The 18,799-nt window shown below is 30.1% G+C and overlaps 1 protein-coding gene across 1 annotated transcript; it reads right to left on the bottom strand.

Annotated features, from left to right (window-relative positions):
- Window positions 1–6,370: 6,370 nt before the first annotated feature.
- On the bottom strand, window positions 6,371–11,249 carry LOC104759614 (putative transcription factor KAN2). The gene is made up of 6 exons (XM_087497156.1): window positions 10,072–11,249; window positions 9,896–9,972; window positions 8,360–8,405; window positions 8,089–8,233; window positions 7,306–7,366; window positions 6,371–6,600 (listed from the first exon to the last, which is right to left on the bottom strand). Exons 1-6 carry the CDS (start codon window positions 10,802–10,804, stop codon window positions 6,475–6,477), a joined length of 1,188 nt encoding a protein of 395 aa, XP_087353282.1. The 5' UTR covers window positions 10,805–11,249; the 3' UTR covers window positions 6,371–6,474.
- Window positions 11,250–18,799: the final 7,550 nt, after the last annotated feature.

Consider the following 18,799-nt stretch of genomic DNA (forward strand, 5'->3'; position numbering starts at 1 on the left):
CCACGAGGAAAAGAAAAGTTTACTTACATTTACGTAAATGTGGTTTAGTCATCTCTCTACCTATTTAAGGGAGATGATTTCGATTTTTAAGCAACAATGCGTCATGCTTGCTAAGCTAGTCACTGGAGTTGCTAAGTATAATTGCAAACTTTCTTTTTTGGACTCAAAAGTACGATTTTAAACTTTTGTAGTATTACACTAAATTTTTTTTTTGAATTTGTATGATTAAAGTAGTAATAATTTAAGAAGAAAGTCAATCAATTTGGGGGGTAGCCCAAGGAGCAAGGATAGATGAAAGACTTTTGAGCTAGAGAGAGAGAGAGAGAGAGAGAGAGAGAGTAAGACCAATTGTTCTCTTTTTCCCATAATTCTCCTTCTGATTCTTATGGATCTACTAACTTGTGCCATCCCTCTGTGTGTCATATTATCACAAGATCATTCATCATCAATTCATCATATAGCACCAACAACTTTAAACTTGTATCTACATGTAAAAAACAAACTATTAAAAACAAAAACCAATCAAACTTTGTGTGTTGACAATAAAATCTATTTAGCTAATTTAGCAAACTAAAATAGGTTAGATTTACATTGTAGGGGTATGAAATAGTATAACTTTGTTTGCAAAATACAGTATGTGATAGCATTTAATAGTTTTGATGAGTGGGTGGGTGTATGTTGCAATTATTGGTGAATGATTACTACCTTTTGCATGCCTTTTATATTCCGTTTTGCTTTCAAAACTTGAAAACAATAATAAATAAAAATAGAAATTTTAAAATTGTAAGGTTTAGGATGTTTCGCGTTGCACGTGACAAGACAATGACACAAGGCCGTGTTTCAATTGTCAAATGCGACTACCCATACAATGTGAAGACAACCATACTTTCAATTGTCAATTCTTAGATTTTTCCTCAAGAATTTGGATGATTTTGATATATAATATATGTTTATTTATTTGATAAATAGATGGTTGATATCAAATGTTGATTTGAATCTATATTATTATTTTCACAGTATTTTTTATAAAAAAGCTTGGAGTTCAGACTTATTTACAGACAATGCCACTGTAATTAAAACATTTAATACAAATTTTAAAAAAAAAAAAAATCAAATTAGGAAAATCGAGTATGAAAATATATATTTTCCTAAATATCTGAACAACATCAATTTCTATTTTTCTTTTTAGTTAAAAATTTTAAAATGTTTTAATGAAAAAAAACTATAGTATTTTACTTTATTTAATTTCGATTTTTCATAATTGATTTGGCATTATACATGTTTTTCATTATACATAAATTGTTTAATGTTTTCTATGTTAAAATGGATAGATCAATTGATGACAAAATAGGTAGAAAAAAATATAAAAATAAACTAATAATGTATGATTTTATTATACTATATATATATATATATTTTTTTTTTTTTAACCTCCACAAAATGATATATGTTTTTTGACTAAAAAAGATGTGTCATTTATAGAGTTATGATGTCAAATACAAATATATATATCCTGTTAGACAATTTAAATAGTGAATACATCAAATTTAGTCATATGAGTAATATCAATAATATTACTAAATTTGTGATAATAAAACCAAATTTGTGTAAATACAGATTTTAGCAATTTAACATATGCACAATACTAAAAAAGCAACAATAATTTATGGAAAATTTTATTTATTCACGGGTCCAAACCTAAACTAAAAATAACCATAAGAATGTGATGGAAATTAGGTTAATATTAGTACACAAGCAAAATATTTTAAAACTCATTCTTATATGAAAGGAGTTAAAAACCAACACTAATCCGCTCCATCATACTCATAGACAAAACTAACTAATTTCAAATTGGTGAATAAAATTTAAATCATTTTATACTAACTACAAACTATTATACATATTAACAGATGTTTACTTTCACAACAACTAATTTTGATTGATTAAATTCCAAAATAAAAGAATTTTGATGAATTAAATTTCAAATGAAAATAATAGTTTTTAAATAGATAAAGACAATAAAAGTACAAATATCTCAATATTATTGTAAAAAGGTTTAAAACATATATTTGATCCAACATAATGTTTTTTTAGTAAGTTATATAAAATATACAAAAATACATAATTTTGCAGTGTACCGCAGATTAAAATCTAGTATTTTTAATATTGGGAGGCGTTTCGGTTTTATATTAGAGGGTATAGTAAACTATTCGTGGCCACAGAGAAATTGGATGAGTCTCTCAATCTATTATTTGGTTTATGAATAGTTCTTAGATAATTTATTGGTAAACGAAATTAATTGCCCCATGATTAATAAATCGTATATAAGAACTAAAGTTTGTTTTTGGTCACATTACGATTTTGGTTAATAGATATTTTCAGTTATTATAACTATATTAACATTTGAAATATATTTTGTGTTATGTCTTTTTAGTTTTGCTTATTTAAAAAGATTTTTACAACAATAACTTCTAAAAATTTCCAAAAATAACATTGCACAGAAACTCAATTACTAAAACTTCTATAATCGATCAAAATTTATTATGTTTATTACCATAAAATCTTGACAACATCTATACATTTCGATTTTTCCAAAACAACTCTACCCATTAAATTTTTATTCCCATAATATTTCCAAAACTATCTTTAGAGATGGTATAATCTCTCAAATTTAAATAATATCTTGATACTGCATAATAACTTTTACGTATATAATTATTTCACGGGTTAAATCTAAAAAACATTAAACTTATGGGTTAAATTTATAAATACTAAAAATTGAAAATATAATAATATAAAAATAGTTCTTTCACTAGTTAAATCTAAAAAATACTAAAAATATAAATTTAATAGCCATAAAAAATTCAATACGGCAATAATGTAACATTATTATAAATAAAACCAAATAGTTGTTCCGTCATGTCAGCAATATACAGCTGGTCAAATTTTAGAATTAACAATTAAAATACAATTATACAATCTTAAACACTAAACAAAAAAACAAAATAAATACAATTTAAAAAAAAATTAATTTTTTATTATAAAAATAATATTCCGCAATGTACCGCAGGTTAAAATCTAATATATAAATGAAAAAGAAGTTACGAGAAAGAAAGAAATAAAGGGAAGTTATAATATATACATCAATTTGTACGGAGATGTTCCGTTGATGTGATTTACGTGAAGTTTTGTTGGTTTCTCATGTATCTAGAACTTAATAAAATGTTTTTATTCTTAGGTTCATTTAGGTTTTTATAAACCACATAACAGAAAAAAACTTGATTGACATAATAAAACCACTCGTTCATTAATCACATTGATAAGGTAAGATTCAAGTACCATGTTTTTATAAAACATATTATATTAATCGGTATCTTAACTCTGCCAAGATCCATTGGAACAACGACTAAGTCTAGATGCTTTCTTAGTCTATTAGTTTGGGTTTGAGATGATCAATTCCTCCGGTCCAGATACATTAATGTTCAATCAGTTCGATTGTCCAACTACGTTGAGATGCTAATCATAAACTCACCACACTCATCTAGCTAGTTCATATATTTCGCTAAGCTCATATACAAATTGTTCAACTTCACCATTTGATGCCATTCCAAATCACTCTGGTCGGCTATTTAACTCTAAAAATTTATCAAATCTCATGATAAATCTATACCTCGATAATTAATCTAATCATAATTTAGGCTCCAATGTGGATCATCTTGTATATCATGTGATTACACACGCCATCATCAAGTTAATGACATAACTGAGTAAATTAGTAATCAATTTGATAATGGCTTAGCCTCTAATATTGATCACTTGTTATGTCATCAACTTGATATTGGCTTAGGTAACGTGATTACCTTTTGTTATGTTGCCACTCACCCATCCATATCCAAAAATTTCATTGATGACTTGTTCTTCGATCATCCATGTGAACTAAACTAAATTATTTGATCTATCACTCAGATTTTCCTTAGTATAAGATTCAATACAACCAGTTTGTGCAAAAAAAAAAAAAAAAACATTAATTAGTTTAACTAATGTTAATCATTTTTTTTCGGGTCGTTTAGCCCAAAACTTGTTTTTCAATTAAATTATTATTCGATTATTCTTTGACTCTTTTTTTTTTAGCAAATTATTCGATCATTCTTTGACTATGTTCTTATTTCAAAACAAACTAACCCGATGTATTCATTGCTGGATATAGATGTTAAACATTCTTTGTTTATTTATTTTTATTGAAATCACTACTTACTCTATTTTTTTTTTCTTTTAACTAAAAAAATACTTTTTAATCTTTGTAATTTTTTTTGGTTAATATAAAACGAAAATTTTTTATTACTAGTCGAAAAATCTAGACTTGAATTTGTTATATTTTCTAAGGGGGGTGTATTCAAACCATGATTTTGGAGAATTTGATGGGATTTAGTAAATTTAGAATTTTGATAGATTTTAGGGAAGTTCATATGATTTTCTGTAAAATTCTTTCAAATCCCACCTAAAACCATGAGATTTGGATTTCTGTATTTTTAACTAAACAAATCCTCTAGAATCCTCCAGAATCCTAAAAATTATTAAAATCCTAATCCACAAAACTGTTTTGAATAACAGTGGATTTTAAAGTAGATTTTTAAATCATCAGTTCAATAACAGTGGATTTTAATAGACTTTTTAAAATCCATGATTGAATAACATGGAATTTGTAAATTTCACACAAATCACTTAAAATGTCAATTTGAATACACCCCCCTAATACTCGTGGGTTTGAAAATATATAAAAATTAGATACAAATTGCATTATATATTTTTTACTTTAATTTGAACTAGGGACAATTGTTTAATTTTATTTATAATGATGTTTGATTTTCACGGTATTTAATTTAGTAATAAAATTATATATTTTAAATTTTATTATTTTTATATTTAAACGGTAATACAATTATTCTTAAAATATTATAATTTTATTAGGTTAAAACACTAAAATTATGAAATTTAACTGTTTGTAAAATGTATAATTAATCAGAATAATATTTTGTATTTATTTAAAATAATACTAGTATTGTTCTGTTTAATATATAATTATTTAATTTAACTGATTGTTTATTTTTCATTGTATACAGTTTAATGATTGATTTTTTATTTTATTTTATTTTGGTACACATATATAGAAAACAAATTTGCTATTAATAAGGAATTTAAGTAGAATTAATTAGTTTCTATAAAATAATGATTTTGTCAATTTGCCATATTTTACTTATTGCTAGTGCAATTTTGTAGGGACTAAAATGTTAAATAAGCAAAATTAAAAGGATAGAACCCAAAATATACTTCAAAAATGTATATATTTAATCATAGATTTGTTTTGCCAATATCCGTATCCAAATTACAATTACACATATTAAAATTTATTTCAGTTATGAATATTTAACAAACATCATTTCGTCAACTCAAATCAAATCCATGACAAAATCAATTTGGCAGCAATTAATTTATCTCAATATATTGGTTATTTTGGTCTGTCGGATGGATAGCAATCGTCATGCTTCGTATAATTCGGTGTGCTCGAGTGTTGACGACTAAGGAAACATCAAAATCTTAAGTGAAAGCAATGAACTAAACATTCTTTGGTGGGCATCTATCTACCTTATACATTTGAATTATTATTATGTTTTCTCTCTTCTATGCCTTTTACTTTTTCCTTATGATATATTCAATGGACTTTAGTGATACATCGTCATGTATAGTAAATACACTCCAAGAACAAGTTCCAATATTAATAATATTTGGGACCTGAAAACATATAATACGAGATATTTTTCTTTACTTTTAACGAGAATAAAGAGATATTCTTTGCTTTAATGTATAAGTTAATTATCTTTTCCAAAAGCTTATGGTGATAGACAGTTCATATGCTTTATACCCACTCTAAAACCTTAAGGCCAATCTAAAGGTAATCACTAATCATATATTAACCAAACTCACGTCCATTTTTTTCTTAGCAAAATAAATGAACTTTTATATGTAGAAAAAATTATAGATATTCTTCTTACAACTTTACCCATTCTCCTTTAATTTGTTTGCTTTTCTTTCATTCATGTCCTCTTTTGTCCTTCTTTTAAACCTTTTTCTCTCTTTACTTTTTCTGCTTTTTCTCTTTTATGTCTTTTCTTTTTTACTCTATTATTATTCTTTATATAGATTTCTATATATCTTTATTATCGGAATTGTAAAATAATAAAAATAAATGTTCAACCAAAGAAACAGAACATTTATTGTGCCTCTAGTGGTTGATTCTTTACTAGCTCTTCTCAATAGAGAAGGAAAAAGAACAGTGTTTGTCAACCTTCCAAGAGGACACTGAGATTTGAGCTTTTAAAAAAGACTTATTCAATTGATATGAATATCGAACTAGTCATTAGCCAAAATAGAAGTTAATTTGATACTAATTAATTACTAGCTAGCTAAACAATAAATTTAGTGAGGTCGACCCAAAGTAAACTCAAGATTTGGCTTGAATGGACTTGTTCCCGAGATGCTTGATGAGCTCATCTCTTCTGATGATATTCTTTCATAACTTGAACACTTTCCATCTATTTCCTTCTGTTCCAATTTTAAAAAAAAACATTCATCACAATTAGGAAAATCTTCCATTGTGTAAATATATGCTTTGCATTATTATATGAATGATCATCATGTAAATGTAAATAATTTATCATTAGTTTATAAAGTGCAGAAACTTATGCAACACTAAGTAAAAATAATCTTAACATTTCCCTAGGGGTTAAATCTTCCACTAATTAAGAAAATAGTTCTAAGATCTAAGCTTACCCTATTTATTGTCCTAAGGACTAGTGTGTGACATTGACACAATTATAGACATCTTATTCTTTCTTATTGTTCAATGGAAGCTGCCGTGGTTTTTGCTTTTGCCCATATTAGCCTATAAGACAAACTTAGATAACCGCACCTCAAGGCATAAGCTTTCACAAGTCACAATATATGCGTGTCAAAGGTCAAAACAAAAAAACTCATCATGGTCAATGTCAACATGGTTAGGTTTTCTTTTATTTTATTTTTCCGAATAAATGTCTAAATAGCGAAAATACCCTTTGCTTTTGAAAATTCCTAAAGCAAGCTTTAATGAAAGCCCTTTTTGTGGCACCCCTTTTTATGTTTTCGGGTGACTTAGCAATGAAAAGAAATGGACAATGCATAGATAAATTGATATGTAGTACAATACATATACTATACACACACATATTTTCGTATACATAGTTATATGTTGCAGAAAGAGATGTATCGTACCTCAGAAGGTAGCATAATTTCTGCAACGTTATCGATTAGCTTCCCATGCAAACGTGCTTCTCTGCAAAAGCCAACAAAAGCTTGTTATATGTGATATTCGCTTTATAGAAATGAATAAATAAAAATGAAAAAATCAAAGAAATAAACAAAAAGATGAAGAAAGTGAAAAAGGAAGATATGAAATTACAAGACGAAAGAAAACAAAGCGTCTTTCTTTTGGTAATAACAAAGTTGTTTTTATCTCTGTCGACTGGCATGGCTGTTTGTTTAACGTAAGCAAAGTTTAGAACGTTGTAATATTATATTCTGACATATATATCTTACTTTATTTTTAGTATAAAGTTGAGAAATCAATCTTTTTCCTCCAACCCATGTGTTTGCCCATTTGATCATGTGTAAACCATTCTAAAAGAGCTTTAATTCCCCTAAATATATATCTCGAATTAATTTATATATATATGTGTGTGTGTATTCTTCTGAGTTGTGACTGTGGAGTGAGAGCGAACAACACATGATGATTAACCCATCATGTGTTTTGTCTCAACGCCAATCCGTTGGGTTTGTGGCTGAGAAAGAGACAAAACAGGACTACAAAGCTGAAACATAAAACCTAACCCAATTCTTAACTACACTTATATTATATATAAATATATAAAAGCATGCAACATGTACATGCTTGAGCGAGACTTCACGTTACATGTAGTTATTAAGTATTAACGATGGAATAATCATCTATATCTAGGCATGAATGTATGAGTAAAGATAGACCGTATATGCACGTACCCGGAAGAATTGGTCCATAGGCCATTTCCTTTCTCTAGAGGATTCGTCAATTCCTCACTATCTCTAGATTTTCGATTCATATCGAACATCCAATCGTCTGAGTTATTATCTCCTGACGATCCATTTTCATAGACATCAGATTGTCCTAAATAACATATAGAAGAAAACAAACAATTAGGGTTTCTATCAGAATCATACAATATCATTATTAAACCATATATATCCAATAATTTCACCGCAAAAGAATCTGAATTATTTCCCTAACACTAACCTGACGAAGCTGCTGCTTTGTCGGTTGTCTTCACTGTTCTGTACATCTGATAATATTTTTTAAAAATGTTCATCAAAAATATAATTAAGAAAACGCATGTACAGTATTAGTCAGCAGTATTAAAATTTCGATTAATAAGTCAAAAAGCAAAACTCTTAGTTCCGTATATATATAGATGCATGTATCGAATCATATGGCAAAGGAAGAAGAGACCAAAGTAAGGAGACCAATGTACTGTTGTCTTCCGACACAGTTGAATAGTCCCAACCAATTTTCAAAATAAGAAACATATATATACGCTGATACGCATACAATTATATTCTACTAGTTATATATATGTGCACAGACACATTGGAATAATTTAGAAAAAAAATTGGAACTGTTCGGACACAGAAGCATTAATTGACATTATTAATGAAGTTTGCGATTTTCATGTACCCATGCATGAATTTATGTGTCTAACCATGGTTAAAATCTAGCCCATTAAACATATGGAGAAGTGGAACCATGGTTAAGTTAGATGAACCTCCTCTCTCTCTCTCTCTCTCTCTCTCTCTCTCTCTCTCTCTCTCTCTCTCTCTCTCTCTCTCTCTCTCTCTCTCTCTCTCTCTCTCTCTCTCTCTCTCTCTCTCTCAGTGACTGTGTGTAAGACCAAAACCAATTCATCATTGAGAAATGATGGTGTTTCTTGTACTCTCCCTTTCTGATTTTTCTATTTTCATTATTATTAAAATTACTTTTTTCCTACCGATATATTCTTATTACTTAGAATTTATCCATAATTAGATTGTCCTAAGAATTATCCCTAATAAGAAATTAGACTTGTGAGCTATAGTATCATAATAAATAAATATATATATATATATACATTACAAAATAAGCCCAATCATACTTAATTCGAATACGATAAAATGTGTAAAATTAAATGATTATGTAGAAACAAAGTCCAAATGTTAGTGTATAACCCAAGAAAAATGGATGATAAGAAACCACAAAGTACTACTAATGTTTTTCTTGAAAATTAGCACAATCACTTACGCAATTTCTCCATCTCTCAATTTCTCTCTCTAACTTTCTATTCTATGTGTGTCAGTAATAGTAACATTGAGTAATTTTTGGTTTACTTGTAACAGGACAAGTTTAATCTTCCAAGACGAAATTTTATTTTAAAAAAACTTGCAAAAAGAAGACTGTCGATCAAGGACCATGAAATTTTTATTTATAATATAAATATGTATGGAATGTTTAAATGCATTTTTCTTTTGTCTTAACTCAAGCAAGGGCTGCATTATTGGTTGGCAAAATTGGATTTAATTAAGATAAGAATAAAAAAGGAAGGATCAGAAGAAAACAAGATTCGATCTGTTCTGACTCGAGTGGAACTCTGATTTAAGGAAGTCACCGAGTCAAATGCATCGATACCCGAGACGATTATTACACTATTAACTAATTATTTGCTTATAAAACTTTTTTTTTCATCCCAACTAATTATATAGCAATCATAGAAATGACTATCTATACTTTTAATTAATTTACCTGTAAATGGGACTTAACATGAGCCAAGGTGAGATCTTTGACATCCATGAGCTCAAGAACTGATTTAGGTGTTGCTCCTAATTAACAAGTGAATAAAACAAGAACTCATTAAACTTTTATTAAAAGGGTAATTAAGAAATGAGAAAGAGATAAGCCTTAAGGTAAAAGGAACATACTTTCATGGCCACCGAGTAACTCAACGGCGTGAACGAACCGGGCATGGAGAGTGGTTGTCCATCGCATCCGAGGAGCTCTCATGCTTCTCTTAGCCGGGAATCTTGGCATGAATCTCGCTCTGTTCAGTGTCTGGTGATGATGATGATGATTGTGGTAATTAGGGTTTGTAATCAAACCGGAGTTACTTACGCTACTAGTATTAAAGCTATGGTTGTTTCCGGTAAGAGACGGTGGAGAAGGGGAGGAAGAAGGAATTAGAGAGGACGGATCGAAAGGGAAACATGGCGGCGGCGGACGGTGATGATGATGAGGAGGAGGGTTATGGTAAAGTGGGATTCCTCTGATTGGTCTCAAGTGAGTATTAAGGTCATGAGCAAGAAACCCTTGTAAGTGTTGTTGTTGCTGTTGTGTCGGAAATTGGAAAGAGGTCAAGATGTTAGAGCCGTTGCAATTAGGGACAAGGTGAGGCTGGTGATGTTGATGTTGTTGATGATGATGAGAGTTGTTAGAGAGCGAAAGGTCTTGGAATGGATGATTGGTTGGCTTTGAGCTGGAATTAGAGACGAGAGTAGATGTTCTTGAATCGAGAGCTCTTCTCCAAAACCCTAAATCGAGTTCCTCATGATCTTCTTGATCAGTTGTTGATCTTCTTCTCTGCCATGTCGATGACGGTTTGCTGTTAGGAGGACTTATCTGTAAAGATAAATCGGGCTGAGCAGGAAACAGCTCCATGAAAGAGACCTTTTTAAACTTATTATATTATTCTTCTTGAATAGATTCTTCAGTCAGTTTCCAGAGATGAACCCTAGTTCTTGTTCGCTTGAATTAAAGACAAAGAAAATAATAAAAAGAGAGCTATCCTAATTTTTTTTATATTGTGGGTAAGGGAGGAAAAAGAAAATGGGTATTAAGGATTTGAGGAAGATATTTCTGGGTTTTGTTGAGAATGTTGTTTCTCTATAGTTGGAGGTTAAGCAGATTTTGCAAAGATTTTTGAGAGATATAGAGAGAGAAAAATCAATGACAAGGTAGTATGTAGTGAATGGTTGTTTCTTTTGTGTGAAGTATATGTGAGAAAATGACACTTGAGTGTGTGTATGAGAGAGAGGAGAGAGAAAGGTGTTTGTGTGGACATGGGGGGCTAGAGGAATTTAGGTTAAGAAAGGGGAAGAAAAGCAAAGAGATAAAGAAATTGGAAAAAAGAAAAAGAAATAAAAAAACAAAAGTGGTAAATGGTAAATAAGGCTTTCTTTTTTCTTTCTTTCTTTGCACTCTTTTCTTTTCTTTGGAGCAGAAAAGTAAATCCTTTATTTTTGTTTTAAACCATTTTTATTGTTCTTTTCTTAATCTACATTCCACCTTTTATTTTATTTTTCATCTTTTTACTCTTTTTTTTCTTCCTCAAAACCAATAAACTTGTGAAGTGAAATTTTCGAAAATATATAGCTATCTTGGTCTCATAGTTAATGGAATGATATATGATTCTTTGATTTTTTTCTGGCGATGGCCGTCTATAAGTTGGATATGAAGATTATCAAATCAGTTATGTCATAACTTAATTTGCGTTGAACTAATATGGTGGGAATGAGAAAAAAGTCTATATGACATACGGAATTTAAAGAAAAACAAAAAGAAAATGTTCATTTTGTAGAATAAAGTGATCCTTGGAATGTCTTTTTCTAAACATAAATTAACTAAAATATTCATCACATGAAGAAGAATAGAAAGGTGAAAACTTTGGAATGGTTTTCATCAATCTTTAGCATCCCACACGCTCTCTCTCTATCCTTTGCTTTTAACTGAAACCCAAGGTTGATTTATCCTTTTTACAAACCCTATATTCATTCCAAAAAGAAGAATAAAATTTAAATATAAAAAGCTTAAAATCTCAAATGAAAAAAGGAAGAACAAAGAAAAAGATGAAAAGAAAGAGTGAGAAAAAGGGGGAAAAAAAGAGGAACAAAACAAAGTTTGCTTATTTTAGCTTGTATGACTCTCTCTTTCACATGATTATCACTTTTCTCTTCTCCCTATGTTTTTTTTCCTTTCATTTGTAAATTATACCTTAATGATTAAAAACCCTTACCACATGTTTTTTTGAATAATCTGTTTTCTCAGAGTGATGTTTCAAATCAAGTCCAACATAAACCCCTGTGACTTCACTTATAGCAATTGCTATTGTGAATATCACAATGAACGATGGTGACCTATATGAACTACTCGATATTACAATTATTAATTAATTCCGAAATTATCTTTATGTGAGTACTAGATGATTAAAAAAAAAAAACTTTTTTGTTAGACACTATTTTGGAAAACAATTAAAACTAAACATGCAGACTAAGTTGATATTTGAAATTCAAAATTGATTAGCAGAAATTAGTATATTGTTAATATAAAAAAAAAATATATATATATATATATATCATACTATCATGTGGTTTCAAACCTTCCCAATACAGCCAGCTCGAGTCAATCAAGTTGGGGATAACATTGTAATTTACAATGTCGGATTTACTATGCGAACTATATTGTTGTGGTTTGTCAAAAGGACAATCGAAAGATTAAAAAGAAAAAGCCCAAACCCAATCAAATGCCTCATTTTAAACAAATACTAGCTAGAATTTTATAAAAAATTAAGAAGAAGACAATAATCACATCGCTCAACTACTTAGAATAGAAGAGACGGGTTCATTGAATAATAAAATTTGAATGGTTCAATATTTGACTGACTCTAAAATCTTGTCGAAAAATGATTTGAAGGATACCTGCAAATTAATTACGAGATATTAAAATAATAGATGTGTTCAGTTTATTAAAACCATACTATATTAAATCATCGTGACATAATGGTTAGTAGTGCCGATTACTTAGGCATAGAGATCGGCAAGATACCTCCATAGGGAATAGAAATCTCCATAAGAAAACGACATTTGATCTTAATTTTCTTGAAATTCACAAACATGTTTCTGTAGCTGATTTTGATTTTTTGATTAGTCACAACTACTAGTAGTAGTATATTATAGCACAATAAGCATTCTACATTAATGACACAAACACAATTAGTATTAAACTATTACTAGTATTAGATTCTTGAGTTTTTCACAAGGTTCCCAATAAACCCAAAAATACCGGTGTACTTAATATCGAATCATGCTTAATGTTTATATTATTTGAACCATGTTAGAATATTATTAGAAATTTGGGATGATTTTCTTTTTTTTTTTACAATTATTATAATATCTGACTAATAAGTTCGTCTGTTATGTTATGAATGTAAAAATAAAACTAACATAGCTCGTTTTTGTTTTTTTTACATCATTGCAAGGTTCATAGTATTTGAAAGCAAATAGAGATAAGAAAAAAAAGAGTTAAATAGAATGTCCAACTCGCACAACATTAAATGTGGTAGAAGAACCTCACTCAATTTTAAAATTATGACCCATTAATGGTAGCAGCAACCATTACGGAGCATCAAATTTTTGTAAATAAAATAAACTTTACCGTATGAGTATACACGTATACAAATATGTAGGAGGATTACGTAAATATATAGCTAGTTAGGTACGGTTTTGGCTATTGAATGGTCAATGCGGCAATTAGAACTACGGTCTAATAATAAAACACACATGCTTCGAGGATATGTGTATATGCCTAGGTATTTGTGTGTAAAATATAATATTTTCTAAAATAATGAATACTAATTTATATAAATACGAGGACATACGAGTCCAAAAGAAATACGTAAAACAAATACTGAAAGTTTTATAGTCCAAAATAAAATATTTAAGTTTGTTAGAAAACAAAATGTATTAAAGAAAATTCTAAAATTAATAAAGAAACTATATTTACATATCAAGTATAATAACAAAATTCTAAAATAAAGAAAATATATTTACATATCTAGTTTACATGATAAATATAAACATAAAAGTAAAAAAAAAAATTGGGATATAAATACAAAATAAATTCATCATATTAGTGTAATATTATGGATATATATAGAAGTAAAAAGTTTAGAAAAAAAATTTTACCTTAGAAATTGTATATGAGAAGGTTCATGAAATAGTCAGTTATATATGCACACGAGTTTTTTTGGTAAAAGTATGCACACGAGTTTCAAACGGTGTTCTAAATGCATGACTTGTCAAGTCGGGACTTCAAGAGATTCGATCAAATCGAGCTAAGCATAGAAATTAATGTGCTTCTAATTACCACAACAAAAAGAAACACAGTTTTCTGACTGAAGCAAACGGTAATTGTAGTTATAAGAAATGTCACAAGGTAACCGTCAGGGGCACTCAACAATCAATTTTATTGAATCCTACGGCTACAATGACGAACTTAAATTTATGAAACTTGGTTTCAAGATCTAGTTCATATAAGTTTCTAAATCTATCCCTTACTTTTGTTTTCCAATGAAGCTTGATGTACCTAACAAACATTACCGACTGAAAAAAACCATATCAAAAGAACTTTAATCTATACATCTAGACAATCACACAAACTTTTCTAACATCTAATTATGCTAAAATTTTATTGGTTAAATTCGCCAATCAATTAGCATTGGCAATTATATCCATCTAATTTACTAACCACTTATACACAATTTTTCATTTTTTTTTGTTTTAAATTGGCTTTGCTATTGTATCAAACACATTTGGGGCAAAAACTGTTTAACATTTTGAAATATCAAAATTAAAATGCATTGGGTTTAGCTTCTTGGAAAAGAGGTTAGGTTCAACTGGGGATTAACAATATACTTATTCATCTTCTTTCAGGGACTGCAAAATATTTTTTTTTTATTATGCCAAACTTTTTTTTTAAATATATTCTAGAGTTCTTGAACGTTTCACAAAAAAAATTTATGAAGCAACACCTCTTTGATGTCAAAGTTCATCACTTCAGTAGCTCAAATAGCTTTGTACTCAAACTCACAAATAAGTGGCTATACTTCCAATATATGAAACTTTTCCTTTGGCAAATATCGTAAGTCGAGACAAAATTGTGAACATCTTTGGATATAATACTGCTTGTAGAATTTTTAACATTCTTTTAAAGGCTGCAAAATATCCACCATATTCTCAACTATGACAATGATGTAAAATGTATTTCACTTCTTTTTTTTGAAAAATATTTACACCAAAGTCCATCTATATAACTTTCGTGGATGTAACTCTCATTCCAATAGTTATAAAGTACATCCTTGTAGAACTTTTTTTTTCTTTCTTATTTCCTTCAAGATTTGTTTCACAACCCTCAACTTTTATTGCTTCAAATCTTAGACCCTCAAACGACATCATTCATTTTCTGACGTAGTTTAAGCCTTTCAATTATTCTAGGAAACTCATAAAATGGAAATAGAAATCTCCCAGCGTGTAACATCCAAAATCACACTTGAATGCTCTCTAACAATTATGAAACTATTTTTCCCTATCTACAATTTATTAATCTTTTATATTTTTCCAAATTTTAGACATTATAAATCTACAACTATAAATTCTTTTCAGCATCTTGGAATAATCCATAATATCTTTTGAGTTTTTTTTTCAACTTTTTTTTTTTGTATTAGGCTATTGTGTGCTGCTTTCATAGCTTAGAACAGTAGGCTTTATCACAATTATGTTACAACTGTGTGGTGCGCCCTTCAATTCACCCATCAACAGAACATTCAAGTGGAAGCCCTCTGCCTATTTGGATCCTCACCAAATTACCTTCATTATTGAACCAAAAAGAATGTTTTTTTTTTGGCAAATTTTGGGTCATCCACTTGGTCGACACTTTGAACAATAATTTGATTCTTTTTTTTTTTGAAACACCAATATTTGATTTCATTCATCACAATACCAAGAGAGTTTGACCCATGAGAGATCAAGGTTTGTTGAAAGATCTTCCATGAGTATATCCATGGTAGACACAATGGTCATTGTCAAACATTGACTATATGACGTTGATAAGTTTGCTGCGGTTATGCTTCTCGCCGGCACGAGAGGAGCTACTCGAAGTAGTGCATAAACCATCTCAAGAAACTTTTTGAACTTTGGAGCAGTAGAGGCTTCCTTTGAAGCTATCATCATGATACAAACAAGATAACTGTCAAACCGTAACATAACCGGTAGTTTCTCTCTCACATAAGAGCCATGGCTATGGAGATTAAGAAATTCACATATGCTTTGTAGCCGGGTTGACAGTGACAATACATGAGCAGACATGAGCTTCAGGTTTGGTGACAAAGGTTGGGGATAAAGATCTAATGGATTCGGGAAAAAGACACAACTCCTTGAACTGTTGGCAGCGGAGTGATGCATAAGATCGCTAAATAGAATTTGCAAGGAATCATTGGTAACCAAAGGTCTCCTAACACCGGGGTTAAGCAGAAAGTAATTTGAGTTCAGCACTAAACCGATGGAAGGCTTCAGGATAAGGGGAGCAAAGATAAACACCATATAAAGAGCCGTTACCAGGGATATAAGATACTGATTAAGCAGGCCTAGCAATCTAGTCCGATGATTCCTCAATAGGAGTCTTCGACCTATGAGGATATTCTCACGACCTAGATCTTGATACAAGCTATAAACTGACCAAAGAGTAAATATCGGACCTGCATTTTTTCGTAGTGGGCTGAGGCTTGATGACTGCTAATGGGCCGACTTCAGGTTTCAGGTCCATCAAAGAAAACCCTAGGGTTTCATTTGTTGTCCAAAGGCAGATTTGTGGGCGGCGGCAGATCGGAGAGAGCATGACGATTTGCGGTGGATGGCATGTCTCTGAAGGAAGCACGTTCATCCCCGCCAAGTTATGGCGGTGGTGTGCGGTTGGAGCGGAGATCCAATTAGGAGAGGAAACCATGACCCTGAAAAGAATCTCGCCGTGCGCCGTCCGCGTCTCCTCCTGGCAATGTGCAATAGATGGTCCAAGAGAGATCGCTCCTGCCATCGACGAAACCAGGAAGAGATGAATCTCATCTGTGCATGGTACTCCAGATCGGGACTTGTAAGCAACTGTGGATTTTCGATCCGCTATCATAGGGTCTGGACACATAGAGGGGTTGTTGAGGTTTGCCGGAAACCATCTCCAACCGTTGAGTGGGGAACTAGCCAGATTTTGATCTTTCAAAAGGTTTCGAGAGAATTGACTTCCAATATATGAGACTTTTCCTTTGGCAAATATCGTAAGTCGAGACAAAATTGTGAACATCTTTGGATATAATACTGCTTGTAGAATTTTTAACATTCTTTTAAAGGCTGCAAAATATCCACCATATTCTCAACTATGACAATGATGTAAAATATATTTCACTTCTTTTCTTTTGAAATATATTTACACCAAAGTCCATCTATATAACTTTCATGGATGTAACTCTCATTCCAATAGTTATAAAGTACATCCTTGTAGAACTTTTTTTTTCTTTCTTATTTCCTTCAAGATTTGTTTCACAACCCTAAATTTTTATTGCTTCAAATCTTAGACCCTCAAACGACATCATTCATTTTCTGAGGTAGTTTAAGCCTTTTAATTATTCTAGGAAACTCATAAAATGGAAATAGAAATCTCCCAGCGTGTAGCATCCAAAATCACACTTGAATGCTCTCTAACAATTATGAAACTATTTTTTCCTGTCTACAATTTATTAATCCTTTATATTTCTCCAAATTTTAGACCTTATAAATCTACAACTATAAATTCTTTTCAGCACCTTGGAATAATCCATAATATCTTTTGTGTTTTTTTTTTCAACTTTTTTTTTTTTTTTTTGTATTAGGCTATTGTGTGCTGCTTTCATAGCTTAGAACAGTAGGCTTTATCACAATTATGTCACAACTGTGTGGTGCACCCTTCAATTCACCCATCAACAGAACATTCAAGTGGTTACAGCACCACCTCTGCGACCGATCCCACCGGAGTTCGACTCCACTAAGTCGCGTTATCCCGCGTTGTAAGGATTGGCTATGAATCGGGCCTTGTCGATTTAATGATGACAAAAAAAAAGCAAACAATTCACATAGAAATTCGATGAAGGATTTAAATAAGTACCACTACCACTATGAAGAGGCATTAAGATTTTCAAATATTTGAATATATAATAACCAAACATACATGTTTTCCTTTTTGTAATTTCAACTCTCAACTGTTCATATCAAATCAAATTAATTCAAATTATTCCAATTCATTAGTTTTGATTAGATTGAGTACTGAAAAAAACAGAGTTCTATTCAGCATTTAATATTCTTTTTCTATTATATTTACTTTTAAATTTATACAAACTATATGCTGTCAAACCAAAAGAAAAAAGAATAAATACACACTACTGATGAATACTTTTCGCAATAATTGAATAGATTTTATTGAATGTTCATATTATTTATACAAAAATATTTTCGCCATGTAGATCTCTGAAAAAAATGAATTATCAACGAATAGAGTAGGCTATCATGATAGTGATATAAATTTTAGTATCATTTACAATTTTATTTTTCTAATTACCAAGTGTTTTTATTTTCAAGAATTTTAGTGGGTTTTACTCTTTCATATTTTTCATCAGCCTTTGTTCTCTTCTAAACTAATAAAATTATAAAATTTTAAAAGCTGTATTATTATTTTTGGAAAAGAGTAGGTTACATATTGATTGCTCGAGTGATTACCTAATACACTTAACCGCAAGACAGTATATACGGAGTCGAATCCACCAAGATCAATGGTACACTAAAGATTTGTAAGAGTCGTAAA

The sequence above is a fragment of the Camelina sativa genome, chromosome 17 (assembly GCF_030686135.1).
Source record: "Camelina sativa cultivar CO46 ecotype springtype chromosome 17, ASM3068613v1".
Classification (NCBI taxonomy): Eukaryota; Viridiplantae; Streptophyta; class Magnoliopsida; order Brassicales; family Brassicaceae; genus Camelina; species Camelina sativa.

What these genes read in the sequence shown, in the direction of transcription:
- LOC104759614 (XM_087497156.1), bottom strand. Translation starts at nt 10,804, where the DNA reads ATGGAGCTGTTTCCTGCTCAGCCCGATTTATCTTTACAGATAAGTCCT. An exon ending in GTTACTCGGTGGCCATGAAA is followed by an intron (nt 9,973 to 10,071) that starts GTATGTTCCTTT and finishes CTTGTTAATTAG; the next exon opens with GAGCAACACCTAAATCAGTT. An exon ending in ATGTTAAGTCCCATTTACAG is followed by an intron (nt 8,406 to 9,895) that starts GTAAATTAATTA and finishes AAATATTATCAG; the next exon opens with ATGTACAGAACAGTGAAGAC.